The following is a 25,618-nucleotide window of genomic DNA, read 5'->3' on the forward strand; positions in this document are numbered from 1 at the left end:
CCCCCTAAAGATTAGAAAAATAAAATTTTGGGCAGCTCGGCATGCAAGGTCAAATGCTATCCCGACTAGACTAATATACTTTTGAGTCTGATATTGCATGTAACTTTTTTGGTATTGTAATATAATTCAAATCCTTCTAACCACTTAAGGCAAGCGTCCACAGACCCGCATCGTACGCAACGGATTTTAGTTTGCCTTCCGCCATTACCATCCGCATCGTACGGATCGCATTATCGGCAATCATTGTAAGGCAAACTAAAATCCGTTGCGTACGATGCGGGTCTGTGGACCCGCTTGTCTTTAAAGTCCTATATTTTGGCTATCTGTGGGCAAATTTTCAGCCAAATCTATTATGATGTATTTTGGAAATAAAGGAAAATGTAAAAAACGGTATTTGTTTTCTATACTATAAAATTTGATCAAAATCTTGTTTTGAATTAAAATAACTTGTTATGATGCCATATAATGACATTTTTGAGTCCCTTCTACTAAACTATTTTTTCCATTGATACTTTACGATAGAAAATGCAAATTTATGAAAGAAGTGAAAGAAGTATATTAAAGTGTGTAAATGTATTTTAATTTCCTTAGTTAAGCGCTTTCGACATAAAAGTCATCTTCAGAGCTAATGGTCAATATATAAAAAGTACCGGCTACTTAGGATTGTATTTTCTTGCATCGCATTAAGAAATTTGTAATTCAGGTCCACTGTACAACTCCGGCTGATGAAAGCTAGTTTTAATTTTTAGTTTTTCTATGGTAAAACAATAAAAACAACCACTGGGACGATACATATAAAATTTTTTTCATGGTAAAGGTTTTACCCAACCATTTTGAAGTGATATGAGCTGGCGACTGACTACAAAAGTTGTTAACAAGAAACAATTAAGATCTAAATACTTCATATTAGGGATGAAAGAAAATTTTGAATAAACAATATCATTCAGAATTAACAAATTGAATTTTATTCATATCTTCTTTTTTATTATAAACAAAATATCTTCTTCCCTTTGTCATGACACATTGTATATATTATGTCTTGAGCCACCAGGCCCTCAGTTTGGTAGATAATTTTAGACAATTAAATTATTATTATTGTATTGTACAGACATCTAAGGTACAATTTTTGTTCATCAATTTTTTCAATTATTCTTTTTAAAACTAATTATTTAAAAATTTCATTTATTTGTAATGTCAGCTGTCAGATGCCAACACCGGACAGATGAAACATTTAAAATCCAACGTACAATCAACCACTGTCAGTCAGTCGCCAGCTCATATCACTTCAAAATGGTTGGGTAAAACCTTTACCATGAAAAAAATTTTATATGTATGTATCGTCCCAGTGGTTGTTTTTATTGTTTTACCATAGAAAAACTAAAAATTAAAACTAGCTTTCATCAGCCGAAAAAAAAAGCAGTCAGTCGCCAGCTCATATCACTTCAAAATGGTTGGGTAAAACCTCATGAAAAAAATTTTTATATGTATGTATCGTCCCAGTGGTTGTTTTTATTGTTTTACCATAGAAAAACTAAAAATTAAAACTAGCTTTCATCAGCCGGAGTTGTACAGTGGACCTGAATTACAAATTTCTTAATGCGATGCAAGAAAATACAATCCTAAGTAGCCGGTACTTTTTATATATTGACCATTAGCTCTGAAGATGACTTTTATGTCGAAAGCGCTTAGCTAAGGAAATTAAAATACATCACTTTAATATACTTCTTTCATTCATTTCAAGTGTGTACAAAACCTATCAGTCTTTCAACAAATGCAAATTTGTTTAAATAAACACCAAATCACTGTAAAATCGCATAAAATAACATTTTGAGAAAGAAAAGAACATATTTGACCTTAAATATCTTATTTTTACGTCCCGCAGAAGCTATACACCAAGTTTCAAAAAAATCGGAGATCCAAAAGTTTTTGCCTGAGTGATTTGACATGGAATGTACCTATATGATGTCAAAAGAATCGTATATGCATTTAGTCCAATTGCTTGTTTTTCTCTCCATTTCTCTTCCAATAGCATTCCAAGCCTATTCGGTGATATCTTTGCGCTAATATTCATTCAGCTTATAGTCATATAGGCACGGATGGTTTCCACTTCTACTAATTTTATATTCAACGACTGTTTTGTCAGTTTCGCCATATCGCGTGGTAATTTTAACCAATAAAATAATATCAAAACAAACTAGAAACTAGTCCCCAAGCGACCTGCACGTCCAGTCGCAGTCGACTGATCACTGACGCATTGCAGACTGATTACTAAATAGTGGCGCTGTGTGCGGATACTCATTAAAATACATGGACAGCAACTAATAAGCAACTGATTGGCAACTAACGTTTACAACTGTTTTTTTAGTTGCTTCATGTGCGAACGGCCTTATAGATACAAACGTGTACTTACTATTGGCACCACTTTTTCCAATGATATGCTTAAAAAGTCTAGGATCCACGTGCATCTCCAAAAAGGTCATCTTACTGATAAGGTCCTTCGCGATGCTTTCGAGTTGTTCTTGTGCTTTTTCCACTTCTTCTGGCGGTCCTTCGATCTTGATCTTGTCGTCCTTACCGGTGAACTCGACGTGGACCTTTGGCAAGTTTTGTGTGATCTCCTTGATATTGGCACCCTTGCGACCGATGATGTACTTGTGGATCCACGAGGGGGCGTCCACGTCGCTGGAGCGAACGGAATTGGCTTTTTCGTATACTACGCTCAAGGCTAGGCCTAGTTTATCGTGGGGGCCTCGCAACGTGATAGTACCTGAAAAATAAAATGGTATATTATGCATTATGCATGATAGTTACAATGTGAGGATAAGAAATGGTTCTAAAGAGTTTAGCTTCCCTAGCAGCCAAAAGCAGAAAAGGACGAAGAACCACTATCAGAGCGATCGAGACATGATGCCTTTATACTCTTTCGAGAGTCAAAAATCAAAATAAGATGCGATGATCTACTATATTAGCAGTGTTAAATAAAACAATCCGACGGTCGATTATTAAACAATAAATCTGTGAACTTTACCAAATATTTGTCTCTAAAGAGACAACAGTAACAACCTCAAAAGGGTTGAACATTAAACAATATATCTGAGAACTTTACCAAATATTTGTCTTTAAAACAGTTTGACAATAAGTGACAACAGTAACAACCTAAAAAAATAAAATACTTTCCTTATACGCGCTTGCGTGAAGATACAATCTGGAATACTACATTATTCCAGGAGCTTACGCTAACAAGAGTAAGGGTGTCACAAACTAATGAAAAAAGATGACCATTGATAAGTTATCTTTTCACTCTAGCTTGTCATAATTTTGCACTATTTCTTATACAAAACTCTTATGATTTAAGATATTTGCTTAGATCTATAGTGCATTTTACTATTTTACTTGGGGAATAAGCCACAATTTAAGTTGGAAATTAAATTTTTTGACGTTTCGACTTTCACTTCGGAAATCGTTATCGAAATACAAAATATTAATAAATTAAATAAATTTTGAGTTGAGACTTCTGAGCTTCACCGATGACGCATAAGGATGCTGAAATAGCTATATGGAGATGGTGGTCCAACTCTGAATCAAATATAAACAAAACCTGCCTTGATCTTTTTTATCTAAATAAATTTTGTTTATGTTGCTTGGTAAAAAATTCTTCCAATAATTTAATTTAATCAGACTCATTCATATTGACAATAATTCAGACATAATACATATATTATACATTTCAAAGTAGACGATTTTAAAACGATATTACCAATAGATATGAATTGCGTTCCTGACACGACTTTATTGGAAGATAGTTCATTCTATTTATTACATGAAATCAACTTTAACTTAAGAATATCCGTCATAAAAATTATGGCATGTGATTTACATTTAAAAAGACCACCACATGCAATGGTAACAATAAAATTCCTGTGTTAGTGATTTCATAGTAAATCACGAGGAAAAACCAAAAAAATCACATTTTGTCTGACAAAATAATCTATAAGTGTCTGTTAACCAAATGCTAAGTGACAGACTTTTCCAAAAAAAGATCTCAATGGAGGACTCGTAAATTAGAAGAATGTTTCGGCTACTATTTCACAAAAATTTATCTAAGCTGACTACATGATCCTGTGAGTCCAAGAAGAAAACATAGCTGAAGTTAACGCCTAACACATAGCAAATCCATTTAACATACGAAGGACAACAAGGATTGCTCTCTTCAACAACCTTTTGGCGAAGATAAGTAACCGTCACGCAGAAGAAACAAGATGAATTAATTGTATGTATGTAGAATTGAGATTTTTTTCATTTTATAAACTTTTTAAAGCATAGGCAATTGTTACCTTGTATGCTTTTTGTAACAAGTTCATCACAATAAATATTGTAAACTAATTCTTTTATATTTGCTCCATCTGAGTTCCCCGGTGTATATTTTAAGATACAAACAATCCTACACCTGAGTGACCAAGTCAACGCTGTTAAGCAGTATTCTATGGTTATACAAATGGCGCCCAACGTGAGCGGCACCAATTACAATAACACTGTGTATACAAGGATTATACGAAAAGTAAAGGACGAAATGAACAACACCAAATTTATTTTAAAATTGTATTTTCTTCTATACTCACCGGCACGAAAAACGGGCACCCCAAAAATGGGTCATTTTTGATGTCTCGTATCTCCTAAACCTGTTGTCCGATCTAAGTATTTTTTTTAATATGTTATAGCCTCATTCTTTAGCAATATCGCTGTAATAATATTGTTGCTAGACAGGTAAATTTTCATTGTATACCGGGTGTACCAATCAAACTGGGTGTTTTTCTTAATTTTCACAACACCCTGTGGAATATTCTAGCCTTTATAAAATATTGAAATTCAAACCCAACTATAGCCTCAGGTTTTCTTAACATTCTGTTTTTTGATTCATTCGCTTATGTTGGATAATAAAAAAGTTAGGGACTTCAAAAACTAGGCATGGCAAACTTTAAGAGCTAATTCTTCATGAAAAAATAATGACAGTTTGCTTTATAAACATATGTCCGCAAATGCTTCTTATCCGAGATACGGGATGTTGAACTTTGATGTGAAAATTGAGACAAGAAACCCAGTTTGATTGGTACACCCGGTATACAATGAAAAACTACCTGCCTAGCAACAATATTATTACAGCGATATTGTTAAGAGGAAACAGTAGCGATCAATAGGTAGCAAAAACGCGTTCCAAGATTGCGGCTGTGTTTTTGAATATTTTTTCGAGATATTTGGCACACGTATTCGTAATATAATAAAGAATGGCGGTACAGAGCCCAATTTGAAAAATATATTAATATGTGGAAATTACTTTGTAATTAAATAAAATATTAAAAAAACGAGCTTGTACCGCCATTAAGAAGAACAAAAAAATACACTTTCTTTAAATAAACTTTTTTATCCGATGCCTAGATTTTGTGTCATTTTGGAACTACTAAAATTTTTTATTTCATTAGTAGTTCCAAAATGACACAAAATCTAGGCATCGGATAAAAAAGTTTATTTAAAGAAAGTGTATTTTTTTGTTCTTCTTAATGGCGGTACAGGGTCGTTTTTTTAATATTGTATTTAATTACAGAGTAATTTCCACATATTAATATATTTTTCAAATTGGGCTCTGTACCGTCATTCTTTATTATATTACGAATACGTGTGCCAAATATCTCGAAAAAATATTCAAAATTACAGCCACAATCTTGGAACGCGTTTTCGCTACCTGTTGATCGCTACTGTTTCACCTTAAAGAAAGGGCTATAAGATATTAAATAAATTACTTAAATCGGACAACAGGTTTAGGAGATACGAGACATCAAAAATGACCCATTTTTTTGAGTGCCCGTTTTTCGTGCCGGTCAGTGTATATTAAGAATTTCTCAATACATCCTCTAAAGGTGTATTTAATCGTTATCGTTTTATATACAATGTACATATTGTTCTTATTCAAGATGTTGATTTTGAATATAAAACAAAAATGCCATACATCAAATTGTCAAAAAGACTTACCAGTTGGTGAATCAGTCTGTGGAATCTCAACGCTGACACCGGTAGTCTGCAAAATCTCCTGAATCGTAGATCCTCTTGGTCCAATCACGTATCTGTGTTGGCTCTTGGGCACCTCCACCGCAACGGTCTTCAATTTCTTCTCGATCGATTTGTACAAATCCTCGATTTTGTTTTTAGCCGCCATGACACCTTCCTTCTCACCAGCAATGAAGATTTCATCTTTGTTGGCGGATGGTGGGGGTACGTTGATTTTGGCACCGGTTTCTGTCATCATGTTGTTGAGGTTTTGGTTGAAGGGACCAGTTATGAAGGGATGGAAATGTCTGGGGATGTTCAAGCGTTCTGAGGCCTTTTTGGATTGTTGATCGGAGGTCACGCGAATTTCGTGTTCGGCCTTTTCAATGCCTTCTTTGGTACCTGTAATTAAACAAATATAGTAAAAATAAACTGCCAATAATTGCTGTGTATTCATCAATACAAGTCACCGACTTACCTGTTATCGTAAGGATGTCTGATGGATCGTTCATGGCAGGTACTGAAATTTTTGTAGCTGTAGTCTTTTCTAATTCTTTCAATCTGTCACCTTTCTTGCCCAAAATCCATCTGTGGTGTTCTTTTGGGATTGATATTTGTCTATTTGCCTGCAAATAAGTACAATTTGTATTGTAAGAGGAGAATTTAGCATAAATAATGAAGAGAGGGACAGCGAAGACAATCAACCAGCTTCTATTAATTTTCTTGGTGGTACTAGTTTCTCGTGGGACACAAATGGACCAGGAACAAACAAAGCAAATGACTTTTCTTAATAGCTGTGAAGAAGAGATGTAGATAGACAGATTGGTCTAGGTTGGGCAGCTTATGGCAGATTGAAAGACAAATTCAGCAGTGAAATTCCTTTAAGCCTTAAACGGAAAGTATACAATCAATGTGTTCTTCGAGTCATTATGTACGGAGCTGAAACACTAACATTAACCAAAGCAAGGGTGTCAAAGCTTAGAATAACACAGCGGAAAATGAAAAGATCCATACTAGGAATAAGACTTGCGGATCAAGTGAGAAATTTAGAAATAAGGCAAAGAACGGGTGTGCAACATATCATAGAAAGAATTAGCAGATGAAAATGGAGTTTTGCCGGACACACAGGGTGAGTCACCACTAACGCGACGGAAGATAACAGCGAAATGGTAAAAGATTTGAAAAAAATTTTAATTAGTTGTTTGTAAGTTGATAAAATCTACATTTTAAAATTATTTTGAAATATACAGGGTGTCAAAATAAATGGCGGCGTATCAAAGTTATGTTTTTTCTTATGGAACACCCTGTATTTTATTGCATTTTTTAATTGTCCGCAAGAAATAAGGTATAGTCTCATAAGGCTTCCCTATACCTATGTACAGAGTGTTCTTAGTTATGTTGACATTTCTTAAAATGTAAAGTTTTAAAAGAAGACTTATTCTCACGTTATTTAAGAAATAATAAAAAAAAATACTTTTACATCTAAATAGTTGGATATTGGTTGAATGTATTCCATGATTGATGATTATACATTTATTTACAGGGTGTTCAACATTTACAGTTTCATTATTGGATTATTCAATGTGTCTCAAGATGCTTATTTTAAATGGAACACACGTATATTAATTATTAATTATATTAAACGAAGTCACCTCTTTCGAATGGTATATGGATGTCCTATACCTAGGTCTAATAGTTTTTGCGTAATTTACAATTATTTAAATTCTTAATCTGTAAATCGATTTTAAAACAAAAGATGTATCTCATTGTATGACATCGTCATTTTATTACAGTACGGTCTGGTAATTATCAAAAATATAAACATCCATGTATGATATTCAAATTTAATTATTCCTAAAAATGAATAACCACGTTATCTACGAAAGAGTAGACATGGTACTTTGCATTGGGGAGTGTTTGCAAAGTTGTATCTTACTTTCTAAAGTTTACGCTCAAAAGTAGGTATCCTGATAGAAGACACCCAAAAAAGGACGTTTTTTAGAAATTTCGGAAAGTTAAATAAAAATAAACCAGTTATTTGTGATCACGTCAAGGAACTTGATGTCCTGCTTTCTGTTACGGAAAACCCAAATTACTAGTAAAGAAAAAATTTCGGGTAAATCAGTCAAACGACTGTTAGAATACTTAAGAGAAACCACTATTATCCCTATAAAACTACACCAATATTAGACCGAACAGGATTATGATAAATATTTAACTTATCGTTTATGGACTTAAGACTTTGGAGCAGATCCTGATTTTTTTTAAATGTATTGTATACAGACCAATCTACCTACTTTTCATAATAATGGTCTAGTAAATAGATATAATTTTCATTTCATTATGATACAGTAAACAAACATTTATTTCGTACAGTTTAAAAATCGAGAGTGCATAAATATTATTATTAAAATCAATTTACAGTTTAAGAAAATTGTAAATTACGCAAAAACTATAACTCCTAGTTGTGGAACATCCCTATACCATTCGAAAGAGGAACCTGTGTTTAGTATAATAATTTATTAACATACATGGTGTTGTAATTAAAATAAGCATCATATGACACATTAAATAATCCAATAATGAAACTGTAAATTTTGAGCACCCTGTAAATAAATGTGTAATAATCAATCATGGAATACATTAATTATAAAATAATTACCAGACCATACTGTCATAAAATGACATGTCATACAATGCCATTAATTAACTACATCTTTTGTTTTAAAATCGATTTACAGATTAAGAATTTTAATAATTATTGTAAATTACGCAAAAACTATGACACCTAGGTATAGGACATCCATATACCATTCGAAAGAGGTAGATTTGTTTAGTATAATTATTTATTAATATACATGGTGTTCCATTTAAAATAAGAATCATATGACACATTGAATAATCCAATAATAAAGCTGTAAATTTTGAACACCCTGTAAATAAATGTGTAACAATTAATCATGAAATACATTCAACCAATATCCAAATATTTAGATGTAAAAGTATTTTCTTTATAATTTTTTAAATAACTTGAGAATAAGCTTTCTTTTAAACTTTACATTTTAAGAAAAGTCACCATAACTCAGAACACTCTGTACATTGTACATAGGTATAGGGATGCCTTATGAAACTATACCTTATTTTTTGCGGACAATTAAAAATGCAATAAAATATAGGGTGTTCCATAAGAAAAAATATAACTTTGATAAGCCGCCATTTATTGGGACACCCTGTATATTTCAAAATAATTTTAAAATGTAGATTTTATCAACTTACAAACCACTAATTAAAAATTTTTTTCAAATCTTTTACCATTTCGCTTTAATCTTCCGTCGCGTTAGTGGTGAGTCACCCTGTATAGCGAGACTGCAGGCTGACCGGTGGACAAAAAGATTGTTAGAATGGAGACCTCGCATGGACAAGAGAAGCAGAGACAGACCACCAACACGATGCACAGACGACATAAAAAGAATAGATGGTAGATGGATGCAATTAGCACAAGATCGAATTTCCTGGAGACGTGCTGAGGAGGCTTATGTCCTGCAGTGGACAAGAGAAGAAGCTGGATGATGATGATGTGAAGGTGTGTACAAGTATTATTAAGAATTGTTCTTACCTGCGTTTGGAAATGTGTCAAAATCTTTCGTCTTGCTTCAAGTACTTCATTTTGTTTGCCAGTCACAAGGAATGTCAGTGACTGATCTTTAGCGTGAGATATTTCAATGTGGGCTCCTGTTTCCTTCATTATGTTACCGCAGATATGATTTGATTCGCCTTCGCCGAATTTTTGAACATCGAGTTTGCGTTCTTCGTATGGAACTCTGAAAAAAGGGAGAATAGATTGGTATTTTTATTTAAATGTGTAATAAATATAAAGTTAATCGGCAGAACGATATTGGTATGACTTTAACACTTTTTAATACATATAACACTAAGTTATTAATGAATTTTAGCACTTAGTTTATTTAGTGTTTATTTTAATTATTTAAAACTATCTATACTAAACTATCTATACTAAAATATAGATTCTCTATTTCCCAACTAACAATACATAATCGATTTATAACTCAGATTGGTTAAAAAATAATAAATTAATCCCTTATATAAAACAAAATAAGTTCTCAATCCAGTAGCACAGAAAACGACAACATATATCGTTCTCATACCTCTAGATTGACAACAGTTGAAAGTTCTCTGGTTACTACCCCCGTGACTTTCAAAAATTATAAGCCATACGGGTGCCGAGACGAACATTAAGAGAGAAAATTTTAAATAATTCACGTCCCATCTGCTCAGCGTGGTAAACTTCCAACGAGAAAGCTTCCTAAGTACTCCACAAAAAGAGTAAATGAAATAAAAATGAATTACACTTTTTATTCCCTTATATATTTTATTTCCTGTTTGCTGGACTTGTCTTGAATTTACTAGAATTTAACAGCAGGGACCCTTTCGTCAGGCATGTACCTGCTCTCGTGTCTTCGAGAAAGGTCTGGTCGGTCTAGCGTTAAGTATGGGGAAAGTAACGTAACAATATTTCTTAGTAAAGAAAAATAATTCTGATCTAGTATACCGCAGAAGTGATATATTCCGACTACTGAGCTATTCCTGGTCAAATCAACACACTTTGAATTAATTTTTTGTGCTGACCTATTTAGATTTTGTTAAAATTTAGAGTATTCATAGTGGATGAGTAGGTGAAGAAAAATGCAAAATTTTAAATTATTATCTTAAGCCGTTTTCGAAATATGGTTATCTAAAGTTTTCCAAAAAGGTCCAAAACACCGCGACAATACTTTATTGGAATGGTTGTAGAAGCTGACCTGATTGAGCTAGAATGCTGGGAGAGGTGTCATTTTGCAGCATTTTTAAAGCTCTTTATAGTGATATATACAACATACCGCTACGATAACAAGTTTTCTCAAACAAAACAAATATATTTTGATTAAGTTTTTTTCCAAAAAGTACATAATTTAAAATTTTCATAATATTCCTACAAATACACAGTACTGTTGTTAATAACATATAAAAATTTTATCATGGGATGGTGATGGGTTCAACATAAAAAAAATAAATTTCACACATACAGTATGGTGCAAATGAAAGGAATAAATGTAATGAAAGTTGGGAACTTTAAGGAAAAATCCCGAAACAGGTCGATTTTTATTTTTAAATTGTAATTTTTTGGCATATGTATCATACTAGTGACTTATCCATCTGGGCGTGATGACATAATCGATGATTTTTTAAATGAGACTATAGGTCGTTTGTTAGCTCATTTGAAAGGTTATTCAATTCTCTATTCAGTAATATAAACAATAATATAATTATTTATACAGGGTGGCAAAAACTTTTTTTAATTAAATTAATTGACAAAAAAGAAAAAAGTATGTAATTTATTTAATTTAAAATATATTTTACTGTTGCCAGAAACAGATAAATTACATACATTCTTCTTTTTGTCAATTAATTTAATTAAAAAAAACTTTTTTTGCCACACTGTATAAACAATTGTTATTGTTTATATTACTGAACAGAGAATTAAATAACCTTTCAAATGAGCTAACACACGACCTATAGTCTCATTTAAAAAATCATCGATTACGTCATCACGCCCAGATGGATGACGTCACTAGTATGATACATATGCCAAAAATATACAATTTAAAAATAAAAATCGACTGGTTTCGGAATTTTGCCTTAGAGTTTCCAACTTGCGACATTACGAATTTATTCCTTTCATTTGCACCATACTGTATGTGTGAAATTGTTTTTTATGTTGAACCCATCACCATCCCTTGATAAAATTTTTATGTTATTAACAACAGTACTATGTATTTGTAGGAATAGTATGAAAATTTTAAATTATGTACTTTTTGCGAAAAAAGTACATACTTTTTCTTACTTAAATATATTTTTTTTGTTTGAGAAAAACTTGTTTATCGTAGCATCATGCTGTAAAGAGCTTTAAAAATGCTGCAAAACACACCTCTCCCAGCATTCCAGCTCAATTAGGTCAGCTTTACAACCATTCCAATAAAGTATGATCGGGGTGTTTTGGACCTTTTTCGGAAACAGCTCGAGATAAAAATTTAAAATTTTGTATTTTTGTTTCTTTTATTACACACTGTGAGTACTCAAAATTATAACCAAATCTGAAGAGGGGACGGAAATTAGGTGTGTTGAGTTGATATGGAATGACCCTACTATCTAATAATTGGATCTATTGGACCTAAATATTTTCTAGCTGATTCTCTTCTGGTGGTAAACTGTTATGTTTCACCAGTATATCCAACGACCACGATACAAGCAAGTTGGTCTAGCGTCATCTTTAAAGTCAAAACCTAACTCCTGGTCGTCCTGAGGTTTTATGTACTTCGCTTTCATCTGAGTTTGGTATCTTTCATAACGTAACAGTAAGCTGTGGCATAGGTGTTTCTGTATTATGAGAAAGTATCTGAGGAGAGATATGAAATGATATGAGAGATATCATTCGGTTATGAAATGCTTTGATTTTGAGTTGAATCCTTTGAGATCACACGATCAAAAGTAGCAGTACCCCACAGTCCTTTTTTTACCCTTTCTTTGCAAAAAATACACTTTCTTCACAAATACTGGCAAATTAAGTTGTTGCTTTTACACTGTATATTTGTCACAGATAAAATAGTCAGGTGTATTTCTTAGTTTTGCAAGCTCATGCTAAAAAATTATTAAAAAGTCCGAAGCTTTATTTCCGAAGAAATAAAGACTTCTACTGGGACCATACTCTGGTAAATCCTGTATTCGTGCTTTCTAATACTTGCAAAGCAAACGAATGATGGATTAAAGAAGCCTAAAGGAAATTTAAAATTGCATTTCACTACCTGTCTATTCATCTAGGTAAAAATTCCAACGAATCTTGGTTCCCTGTACTCAGTTAGGGGTAACCTAATATAAAATGAAAATGAGAGACATCTTATATTTCATTTCGTTTAAAGGGGACCATCATCCTCTTATGTACATTTCACCCTCATTAGGGATCATAGAGTCTGCTCTGAACGAAAAGAGAAATAATTTGTCTACCTATGCCGAATTAAACCAAATAATTCGCTGGAATTTTTACCTAGATGAATACAGGTAGTGGAATGCAATTTTATTTCCCCTAGTCTTCTTTAGTTCATCGTTCGTTTACTTTGCAAGAATTAGAAAGCACGAATACAAGAGTTACCAGAATCTGGTCCCAGTAGAAATGTTTATTTCTTCGGAAATAAAGCTTTGAACTTTTTAAGTAGACGTCGCTACAGCGCAGCATCCATATTGAATTTGCAATAGTAAGACAGTGTACTGAGTATTTATATGTGATGCAATTTGCAATTGTAAGACACTGCAGTGAGTATTTATAATAATATAACACCTCAAAAAAACCACACTGTCAGTTTATTTCCCAAAGTTTTGGAGGTGACAAGTCTATTGAAGAAAATTTGCCACTAACGAGCTTTGGATACTGAATTTATAATTTCAAAAACAAAATATATATCTGATTATATAGTATTTTTACTACAAAAACGTTATTACGTAGGTCAAAATTTTTGACGTAAGAGAACTGTCAAAACATTAGAATGTGACTTTTCATTATTGCTATGTTTATTATAAACACGGCAATAATGAAAAGTCACATTCTAATGTTTTGACAGTTCTCTTACGTCAAAAATTTTGACCTACGTAATAACGTTTTTGTAGTAAAAATACTATACTAGAATTTTGTCTGTGCTACGTATAATATTATCGTTAATAGAGAAATGTCATTGCTATCTTCTTCCTCCCCATCTCTCCAACCATAATCGTCATTGTCATCATAACTAAGCCCGTCAATATCTGATAAGCCCGTCTCAATTAGCTCTATTAGTTGTTTTTCATTTAACGGCTTTCTTTTACTCATTTTTATATGTATTTTAATACTGCAAAATAAAAGAAGTATATACAATTGTAAATAAATGGTGGTGTGGTTTTGTACCATACCTGTCGACCTCCGTTTATTCACACTGTACAGTATACTGTACACTAATGTTTACTCAAATATAGAAAAAACAAACAAACTTAACGGAAATTGGACTGTAAATTTAGGAAATACAAGTGTTTCTTAACATCAGCAAAAATATATCTGATATTTAAAACCAATCTGTAAATTATTAAACACCACCTTACATCGAGACACTGAAGTAACCATCACAACAGGGCAGATTGCAATTGCGCGCAGCGGTCAGGGTTCTCAACAGGGTGTCTAAGCCAATGGTGCAACTGCGCGCACGTCTTTAAAAAGGTATGCTGTGATTGCGCGCAAAGTCGTAAATTATAGTAAACGGAAGTTGTATTTACTTCTTATTCGTTTTGAAGGGAAATTTTGCTAATTTTAAAAAATTAAGATAATAACAAGTGAATACTACATTGAAATAGTTGTGATAAAAAAAAACTAAATAGTGTTTCTTTTATTTATAATTAATATTTATTGTATTAAATAATGTACATATATAGACATTTAATTTGAACATGCCTTATAACATATAGTTTTAACAAATTCTATTCTGGATATTTCTTTATTTTTAAATTTCTCTATCAAATTTGTTACATATTTTAATGTTCTTTCATAATTAATATTTTTAATATTTTTTTGTAAATGTAAGCTATTTAATTGCACATAATTAATTAAAAAATTAATGCATTATATATATTATATATTATACAGTACAATTTTCAAAGGAGGAAGACCTAACCCTTCGGTCCAAACCTAACTTTCGGGTATTAGAGCTGCTGATATATACCGCTGCGCGCAATCACAATATACCGTTTTGTTTACCTGCCTTAATCCTTCCGTTGCGCGCAATCACAGCAACCCTCTAAGGGCCAATTTCTCATATCGAGTTCAACTCCAGTTTAACCTGAACTTCTAGTAAACGTCAGTTTAAAGTCAAAATCGTCTTTCTCAATTCCCGTTCAACCAGTGGCGGCCCGTGAGGTAGTGCCATAGAGCCATGGCACTACCTTACTAACTATGCAGAAGCATATTTTTATTTTTAAAATCTTTTCATGCCTGTTAACTGTTTGTGTGTATTTCTTTTTATCTTCATAAATTATATAAAATCTGGCAACTGTGCGCGTAGTACAATCGCTGCCACTTACAGCGGAGATTATTCGGCTGGAGAATCTCGAGCCAAAATTGGTACTACCACGGCTGAAAAGAGAAAGATTTTACGAGCATCCCATATAAGTGACAGAGAAAGAGCTATATTGGACTATTTAGTATACCTTAAATGGGAATCTCGTGCCTGGCACAAGATTTTGAGTTTCTTTAAGTGCTGGCTTGTCGCTTTTTTTATGTCTATTTTCTGTTAAAGTTTTTGTATTTACTTATAATATTAAAATTATTATTAAACTTTTAGTGCATCATGATCGTGGGTGTAGTATAAATAATATTTTGATTATTAGTTTAATTTATTAATTGACAAGGAGTCATATTAGTATCTTAAAAAACTCTTTTGGTGGGTTTTCTTTACAAATTTTATAAGGTTTTGTGGAGCTTTCGAGTTAGCTTAAAGAGGTCACGACGAAAAAAAATTCACAAAATAGAGGCATATTTAAGGAACTGGTCAATTTTAGCGCCGAATTAGACAACGACTTGAAGGTTCATAATATTTAAAGTTCCAGACTTTCAAAGGTCTACTGTCTCCTAACATGTAGTTGCTTCTAATTTATTTATGTCGGAGAAGTTTTCTGGTTAGAAGCGTCGGTTCCCCGAATCATTTTTTTAATGAAACATGGAGACAATTATAATTTTTAAACAAAACTCGGTTTAAAACTGAATTAGAAGTACTGTATTAGTGCGACGAATTAAGTACTACCTTTGGGGCTATTCCGCTATGAGTTTTATTAAATGAGGAAGGTTTAAGAAGCACATTGGAAGAAACTATTTAACTTTTAAGTATTTTAATTACCATTCCTATATCAATATCTGAAGCAGAACGCTGTTTTTCGATGTTAAAACGAATTAAAACATTAGTTAAAAATACAATGAAAGAAGAACGACTTAGGTATCTGCAGAAAAGCATTTTGTAAATGGTATTGATAATTTTAATAATAAAGTCATTGAAAACTTTGCAACCAAAAAAACAAGAAGAATGTATCGTAAACTTTAAAAGTGGTATTAACACAACTTTGTGCATGTGTGTAAATAATGAAATAGTACTATTTTTATAATTTTGTAAATAGAGACTAAATCGTAATATGTACAAGCTAAGTAATATTAGCAGTAAATAATGGTTGTAAGTTAAGAGTTTTTCCTGTTAATGAATTTACTGAACTGTTTTGATAAATTTTGAACAATTTCTTGGCACCTCAGATAAATACTTATACATAAGATACATAAGGTAAAAGTATCAGCGCCTATTTTTTTTTAATTTTTGTTTTATAACTTTTTTGACAATATCGTGAACCCGTCACTAAAAATTTTGGCGGCTGTCCGAATTCTGGCACTACCTTCTTAAAGTGGTACGAGCCGCCACTGCGTTCAACCGATGGCAGTTTAAACTTGAACGATGCTTGAAAGGTGGAATTCGGCCGTTCAAAGATTTCAGAACTCAGTTCAGATGATATCATGGACTACGCATGCGTTGTATTAACACGAAAGGCTGTCATAATATAAATATATCCTATTTTATTATATTAAGCCTAACGATAAACGATAACATTATTTGTGTTTTTGTAATATTTATTTATAATTAGTAAAATGACTATTTGACTATAAATACTTAAATTTAACTTTATTCAAAAACAGCATAAAAAAGGTAGTTCAAAATGGCGACAGTTTTTTACCTTTTGCCATCTATTAGCATTTCTCGAAAGCTGTAGAACGAGCACTGACATGAACGCGCAATGAGAAATGCATTCCAAACAGAACCGGAGATCACCCGTGAACCCGGTTCAACTGAACCATAGATTAACGCAGGTATGAGAAATCGACCCTTAAAGGTAAATTTCAGTACCCCAGGAGGTATTTGACCGCTACGCGCAATCACAACCCACCCTCACAACAACCTACTTCTTTGAATTTAATTTTTTTTACTTACAACTAAATCAACGCTAGATGGAAGCAACCGTTTAAAATTAAAATTAATATGTATACACTACCATTTACATTGTGAATAAAGCGGATAGAAACATCTGGTCACGTTATTTTGATACCAGTAAAGTGATGTACAATATACTGTACACCATGAGCGAAAGGGTTAACATTACAGTAATATGTGTTGATGAACAACATTCCGAAATAACGTGAGAGAGCTCACCTGAATACTTGGGTAATTGTTGTCGATCCAACTCTCATCTTGTTGTTGGTCCATTGTCCTATGCTGGAGTTCGTTTGCTGTTGTGGGGTCGATTCCGGTAGAGCTGGAAAAAGATCGTCGTAGCTTCTTACAGAGGGCTCGTAGGCCGCTCCGCCTTCCATCACTGGTTGCTGCATTTTATTGGGATTGTCCTGATTCGTGCCAAGTCGTTACAGCAACACTGCAAAAAATAACACATTTAATTTATCATCTATATCTCGCTCTGAACGAATCGTTTGAATTTACTCGGCTAGCTTAATTGTAGCAATCTGTGTTAAACAGATTCAATAATGATGATGAACTACTGAGATTATAAAAAGTATCAAGAAGAGAAATCTGAAGTATTTCGGACATGTAATGAGAGATCCCAAATATAGGTTACTACAAAATATTATGCAAGGGAAAACAGCAGGCAAACGCAGTCCAGGACGAAGAAGTTCATGGTTGAAGAACTTACGAGATTGGTATGGTATTGATACAAGCATACTATTTAGAGTGGCAGTGAATAAAATTAAGATGGCTATGATGGTAACCAACATTCTGAAAAAACATGGTACAAGAAGAAGAAGAACAACGAATATGTCCATGGAATTATTTTTCACATATTCTATCTTGACAATAAGAGATCTAAAAGATACCAAACAATTTTTTTAATGTCTTTAGATTGTTTGATCCGCAATACTAATATTTGAAACGTTTCGCTGTAGAAGTCATTCACTACGTTGATAAGTTTTACGTAAAATATCAATGTTTAATAAAATCATCATTCTCTTTGCCTTATCCCTATGCGGGGTCGGCTTCCCTAATTGCATTTCTCCACACAATTCTATCTTGGGTCATATCAATGTTCCCCTTTACCAACATGTCTTGCCTTATCGTCTCCCCCCAGGTCTTCTTTGGTCTTCCTCTCCTACTCCTTCTAGAAATCTGCACTTCAGCTATTCTTCGTATTGGGTGATTAACGTCTCGACGTTGAACATGACCAAACCATCTTAACCTATGCTCTCTCATTTTGGCATCAATTGGTGTCACACCTAGACTTCCCCTACTATACTCATTTCTAATTTATCCTTCTTTGTCACTCCACTCATCCATCTAAGCATTCTCATTTCCGCCGCATGCATTCGTTGTTCCTTTTTCTTTTTCACTGCCCAACATTCAGTTCCGTACATTATAGCCGGTCTAATGGCTGTTTTATAGAATTTTCACTTCAGCTTCATTGGAATTTTTCTGTCACACAACACACCACTCGCTTCTTTCCACTTCATCCATCCAGCCCTAATTCTACTGTATGCATCTCCATCTATTTCTCCATTACTCTGTAATACCGATCCTAAGTACTTAAAACTATTGCTTTTCACAATCATTTCACCATCCAAAGATACCATTTTATTTGTAGTACTCCATGTTTAAATGAACATTCCACATACTCTGTTTTTGTTCTACTAAGTTTTAAACCTTTTTCCTCCAGAGCTTGTCTCCACTGTTCCAGTTTTTGTTCTTCTAAGTCTCTTTCACTATTTCCTATGAACACTACATTATCAGCATACATTAGGCACCATGGAATGCTACCCTGTAGTTTCGCTGTTATCTGGTCCAAAACTAATGACAATAAATAAGGACTAAGCACCGTGTCCGAGACACACCTGTCCTAACACTAGTAGTTACTATCTCATACATATCTCTCAGAATCTTTACATATTCGCCAGGGACTCCTTTCTTATTGAGTGCCCACCACAGAATCTCTCGAGGAACTCTATATGCTTTCTCAAGATCAATGAATACCATATGAGCGTTGGTCTCTTTATTCCTGTATTTTTCCATCAGTTGCCTTACAATGAAAATTGCACCTGTTGTTGATCTACCCTGCATAAAGCCAAATTGATTATCGGATATTTCGGTTTCTTCACGTATCCGTCTATCAATTACTCTTTCCCATATTTTCATGGTGTGGCTAAGAGTTTTATAGCCCTGTAGTTTGTACATTGTTGTATGTCTCCCTTGTTTTTGTAGACAGGTACTAATATACTGCTTCTCCATTCGTCTGGCATTTGTCCAACTTCCATAATTCTATTAAGTAGACCTGCTAGCCAACTTATTCCTGTGTCTCCCTGTTTAATAAAAGTGACTTCGAATAGCATAATAATTATTCATATAATATTGTTTATATTACCTGAACATTTGAAGAACATTTTAGGATATCAATATTTTAATATTATTCAAAGTATACAAAAATTAACGCTGGATAAAAACAGAAAACAGCTCATTAGATTATTTCTATAGTATAAATAATTTATATTATCTGAACATTCTGAAATAACCATTTATTAAAAACCTTAAATAATTAAATAATGCAACTCGTTATAGAATCAATATTTTGAAAAACAATGATTCATGTAAACAAGATTTCTGTATCTACGTACAAAGAAATTAGTCAATACTTGTAGGAACTGTGGCAACCCTGTAATTTAAGCCATAAACGAATCCTGCAAATACTGAGCAGGAATACAGCCCCCGGTCAAAAGTCGTACTCCACAAATAAATATACAGCCACTGTGCAGCTCCCTTACAAGATATCAGCATCAACAAATGTGCTTATTACCGTATTATTTGTAAAGTAGATTGTAAATGTGTAATTCTTAAAACAAAAAAAAATATTTTAACCATGCATTATCATAAAAACATGATAGGTCTGGATTCCGCGTATGAAAAAAAGTTGATTAATAGACATATTTTGACTCTCATTTGACATATTCTACATGTTCCACTCATTAAAACGCCCATTTGGTGATAAATAGCAGTCTGATTTTTGCATGAGAGTTTAATCTCTGTTCGGAGAGTTTAAGTCTGTTCTGTCGGGCAAAATACATGTGCCGTTTTCGTGGTCTGACCGTTCCAAATTTTTAACCTGTTCCACAATTAAAACTTCTCCTGTTCCAGTGTTCCCATATATCAAAGTTTGTCCGACTAGACACCCTTAAGCTATTAACAAATTTTCAGCCTGCTTTTTTCATACGCGGGATCCAGACCTACGATAATACTTAATAATTTTTAATTCCGTTTTTTCTATGACTACTCGGAATATTAGGCAACAATGTACGATCGTAATAGCATAAAATTAACATTAAATTGTCTGAAAAAATTTCTGATTCGGTTTTTTTTGTGGATTCCTATTCAAAAATGTTCCCTTTAAACAAATCTGGAGGGTGCCGGGCGGAATTTTTGGGCAGAAATTGTTTAAACATTTTTTTAAACAAATACAAAAGATCACCTTTTTTGACCCGAAATATATTTGTTTTAGGTTCTTTGGGTCATTATTCGAAAAAAGAAAGGTATCTTGTAATTTTTCTCAAAAATTGATAGTTTTCGAGTTATAGGCGATTTAAAATCTGAAAAATGCGAAAACACGCATTTTCAAGGCTTAAAAACCATATTTAAATTAGTATTTTTGAGGTTGCCGAGTACTTAAATTGTAGTTTAAACATTCATTTTTAAGATTATGAAGAGTTATCGGGTCTAACTTTAATTTAGAGCGCCGTTTTTTAACTGTTAATTATGCGTGTCCATCCGATTTTTTTGCCGGTGCAGCGCCCTCTATTTCAAAAATCTCCTGTTTCCCCTAAAAATATATTTTTTTAGATTCTGTGGGATATTCTAAATAAAATATGTTTTTTGTTATTTTTCGAAAAAGTTAATAGTTTTAAAGTTATAAGCGATTTAAAATTCGATATATGCGAAAATTCGCATTTTTATCAACTTTTTATCAAACTATCAACTTTTTAGAAAAATGGCAAGAAACCTATTTTATTTAGAATGTCCCAAAAGAATCTAAAAAATATATTTTTCGGAGAAAACTAGGAGATTTTTGGAAAAAGTGCGCGCCGCACCGGCAAAAAAATCGGATGGACACGCATAATTAACAATTAAATAACAACGGTGTAAATTGAAGTTAGACCCGATCAGCCTGCAGAATCTTGAAAATGAATGTTTAAACTACAAGTTAAGTACTTGGCAACCTCAAAAATACTAATTTAAATATAAGTTTTTAAGTCTTAAAAATGCGTATTTTCGCATATATTTCAGATTTTAAATCGCCTATAATTCGAAAACTAATAACTTTTGAGAAAAATCACAAGATACTTTTCTTGTTTAGAATGACCCAAAAAACCTAAAAAATATATTCCGGGTCAAAAAAGGTGATCTTTTGTATTTGTTTAAATAATTTTTGCCCAAAAATTCCGCCCGGCACCCTTCAGATTTGTTTAAAGGGAACATTTTTGAATAGGAATCCGCAAAGAAACCGAATCAGAAATTTTTTCAGACGGGAGAGGTCTCACCACATGGACTAGACACGCAATTAGAGCAAAATTGAAATCTACGTAAAAAATTATTATCATTTAATAATTGTACGGCATTGCACAGAGTTAGTTTTAACCATGTAAAAAAAACTCAAAAATGACAATGTCTGTTGATTTTCCAAAGTTTTGGAGGTGACGAGTCTATCGATAAGAAATCGCCACTAACGAGCTTTGGATATCATTTACTATAATTGTACAAATGAACAATAAAATAGCTTTGTAGATCTCACTAAAGCCTTTGACTGCGTTAGATTAAGACATGTTTTACAATTATTACAATTCCTCTTCAAGTTAGTAAGTTAGTAAGTAAATGGACAATCATTTTTTAATCTGATATAAAAGAGTCTTAAGGTACTAGTACACTTTAGAAGACCAAAAATAAGCATTTTTTAAAGATTTTTTTCCTCAGAAACTTTATTAAAAATGAACATAAAACTTTTTACATATTAATATCTAACTCTTAGGGAATACAAGAATGATATGTTTTTTAATTTATGCACGTACAATAATATTGTAGAGGGCGCCAAAGTCGAGGCCTCGAAAAAAAGTAGTTCCGATGGCGGACAGTTAATCTCAGGATTGGGATTTCTGAAACCAAAAAATCGTACTTCATTTGAAAAAGGAAGGTTTCTTACGTGACAATTTACCACCGTTAGTGAAAAATTCCGCAAAACAAAGATTATACGGAAGTTTAAAAAAATTTTGTGAAAAAATCGGCCGTTTTCTTTCAGTTTTTCATGGTTAAAAAATATGTATTTTTATTTTTTGGTCAAATTGTGGTAAATTGTCACGTAAGAAACCTTCCTTTTTCAAATTCAGTACGATTTTTTTGTTTCAGATATCCCAATCCTGAGATTAACTGTCTGCCATCATTTTTCGAAGCCTCAACTTTTGCGCCCTGTATAATATTAGTGTACGTGCATAAATGAAAAAGGGTATATTTTTTGTACTTTCTAATAGTTAAGGCTGTATGACACTATGCATTTTCTTGTATCATTTCTAATATCGTTTCTGATATGTCAAAAAAATGTATAGTGTCATACACAGATACAAGAAACGATATCAGAAACGATACAAGAATTTGTGTCAGGCACAGATTCTTGTACAATAACTGCGCCAATTTCTGCGCAAAGAGCAAAAACGTAAAACCTGCTGGTAAAACTTCTAAATGTCATAATGGCGGCTGAAAATGAGATCATATGATTTATGTCTTGATGAATTTATTTGTGTTTTGTAGGTATTATTTATAAATATTTTATTGATACTTAATATACCGTTTGGTATGGACTACTGTTCTACTAATAACCATATATTTAGAATAACTTTGGGTTTCATATTGCATAATTTTTTAATAGAGGAAAGTACAATAGTTCCAATTTGGATCAAACTGAAGATAATTATAATGCAAATATTTTAGCACAAATATCAAAACAAAATAAAAACACAAATAATCAACAGTCAACGTAAAAATTCTAGTTATTATAACATTAAAATATTTGTTTTTAAAAGTTTATAAATTTTATAAAATCCTTAAAATCAGCTGTAGGCGCAGTACTACCATACCAATGTAACGTGACAGGGCGACAAACAAAATTTCGACCAATCACGTGCCGAATTTCATACAGTTTTCGATACAAGAACTTGCATAGTGTCATACAGGGCACAAATGTACGTACAAGAAATGATACAAGAAAATGTATACAAGAAACGATATCAGAAACGATATTAGAAATGATACAAGAAAATGCATAGTGTCATACAGCCTTTAGAAATTAATATGTAAAAAGTTTTATGTTCATTTTTAATAAAGGTTCTGAGAAAAAAATTCTTGAAAAAAATGATTATTTTTGGTCTTCTAAAGTGTACTAGTACCTTAATAGGGGATGGATCAGGACTGTTTGAACACCATTTTAAAACAGGAATATTTAATTCCTTCAACTAAAAAACTTGCGTGCATAGAAATCGGCCCACTTAGAAATTTAACAGATTTTTGAAGTTATACTTCTTTACGCGCGATGAGGGTGAATTTTTATATGTTAAAACCAGGCGCATACGCATCACCCAGGCGCATACGCGCATTATAACTTTGTTCTGATTGGATGTTCAAATGACATGTCAAAAATTATCCAATATGGCAGCTGTAGGACAGCTGTGGTTTGGAGGAAAAGGTAAAGGTAAACAAATGTATAATATATTAGTTTTATTGTTGTGAGGACAGAAACAAAACAGTTTATAATATTGTAGTGACTTTTAAATAGTTTTTAAAAGCAACAGGTACGTAATAATTGTTAATGTATCATGGGTATAAACCTACCTGTTTGATCTGCCAAAATACATAGTATGTAATAATGTAATACTTTTATTTATGTAATTTGATTACCATCAATATTCACCTAATATATTGTTTTCTTACTATATGTTTTGTTGTATTTTTTTTTCAATTCTAAAGTCCACTTTACATCAACAATAATTGAATAAGAAATTGACAACAAGTTATTCAAGGTCAAATTTGGCTTATACAAAACACAATTCTACATCCAATTTTGCCGTGAATAAAAAGAAAATAAAGAAATTTGACAAAATAAAACATATCCAATTGTTCTATTTCATCAAATTCCTTCATTTTCTTTTACAAACCATACATTTTGTACTCGTCAAATTTGGCCTTGAATAACTTTGTCAATTTCTTGTTCAATTTATTGTTGATGTAAAGTGCACTTAAATCATTTCAATTCAAAATTAAAATAATTTGATCAGTTTTCAAAATATCACAAGTTTAATGACGTTCTACACCTTCGGCAAAGAATTAAGGATTTGCATGAAATTTTAGTATGTTATAGTTTACTTCAAAAAACTAAGACTTGATTTTTTAAAAAATGTTTTACCGTGCCGTTTAATTACTATTAAGGGTCAAAGTTAAGTTTTAACATGGGCTCTTATGGGAATTCTTAAAAAGTTAATAACTTTTGACCCAAATTTACGATTTTTAATTATTTGTGCTTAAATTAAAGGTATTTTTGTAAGGAATAACATATTAAAAAATGAGGATTGTTTACCGTACCATTATTAAATAAAAGTGAAATTACTGTTTCGAAATTTAACAAAGTTGGTAGTAGTGAGATCAGCTGCACTCATAATTATATCCGAAACGTACGTGTCAATCACATGACCTCGGTGGTCTAGTTGTTGAGCGTTCGGTCAGAGTTCGAAACGTCCCGGGTTCCAATCCTCTACGATTCATTTTTTTTTAGTTGTTTTAATAAAAATTTTTTGAAAGTGGTAGATAAGAAAGTTAGTTTAATATTTAAATAGAATACAATTACTTCGTTAAAATTATATAATAGAAGTATAACTTCTTACGTGCGTACAAAGTAGACACACATTCTTTTTTTAATATGTTATAGCCTGATTCTTTAACAATATCGCTGTAATAATATTGTTGCTAAACAGGTAAATTTTTATTGTATACCGGGTGTACGAATCAAACTAGCCATGTTCTCATTCAATACAGGGTGTTTCTAAATAAGTGCGACAAACTTTAAGGGTAATTCTGCATGAAAAAATAATGAGTTTGCTTTATAAAAGTATGTTTGCAAATGTTTCGTTTCCGAGATACGGGATGTTGAATTTTTTCTTACAAACTGACGATTTATTTACTGCTCTAAAACCAGTTAAGATATGCAAATGAAATTTGGTGGATTTTAAGACGTAGTTATTACACATTTTTTGACATACAATTCAGAATTTAATATTCACCATTAGCGCGCATACGAGTAATATGATCGATCATATTACCCGTATGCACGCTAATGGTGAATATAAAATTCTTAATTTTATGTCAAAAAATCGGCAATAGCTATCTCTTAA

General features: G+C 32.4%; 1 protein-coding gene across 1 annotated transcript in view; it reads right to left on the reverse strand.

Moving 5' to 3' along the window:
- Window positions 1-25,618, reverse strand: part of LOC114327493 (vigilin) — a 98,825-nt gene that overhangs the window by 43,341 nt on the left and 29,866 nt on the right. The window contains exons 3-7 of the mRNA XM_050648897.1: window positions 17,355-17,574; window positions 9,656-9,860; window positions 6,518-6,665; window positions 6,025-6,441; window positions 2,411-2,767 (exon numbers count right to left, since the gene is read on the reverse strand). Coding sequence (XP_050504854.1) covers window positions 2,411-2,767; window positions 6,025-6,441; window positions 6,518-6,665; window positions 9,656-9,860; window positions 17,355-17,530 — 1,303 coding nt within the window. The 5' untranslated portion in view covers window positions 17,531-17,574. The remainder of the gene's footprint in view (window positions 1-2,410; window positions 2,768-6,024; window positions 6,442-6,517; window positions 6,666-9,655; window positions 9,861-17,354; window positions 17,575-25,618) is intronic.

The sequence above is a fragment of the Diabrotica virgifera genome, chromosome 4, assembly GCF_917563875.1.
Source record: "Diabrotica virgifera virgifera chromosome 4, PGI_DIABVI_V3a".
Taxonomy (NCBI): domain Eukaryota; kingdom Metazoa; phylum Arthropoda; class Insecta; order Coleoptera; family Chrysomelidae; genus Diabrotica; species Diabrotica virgifera.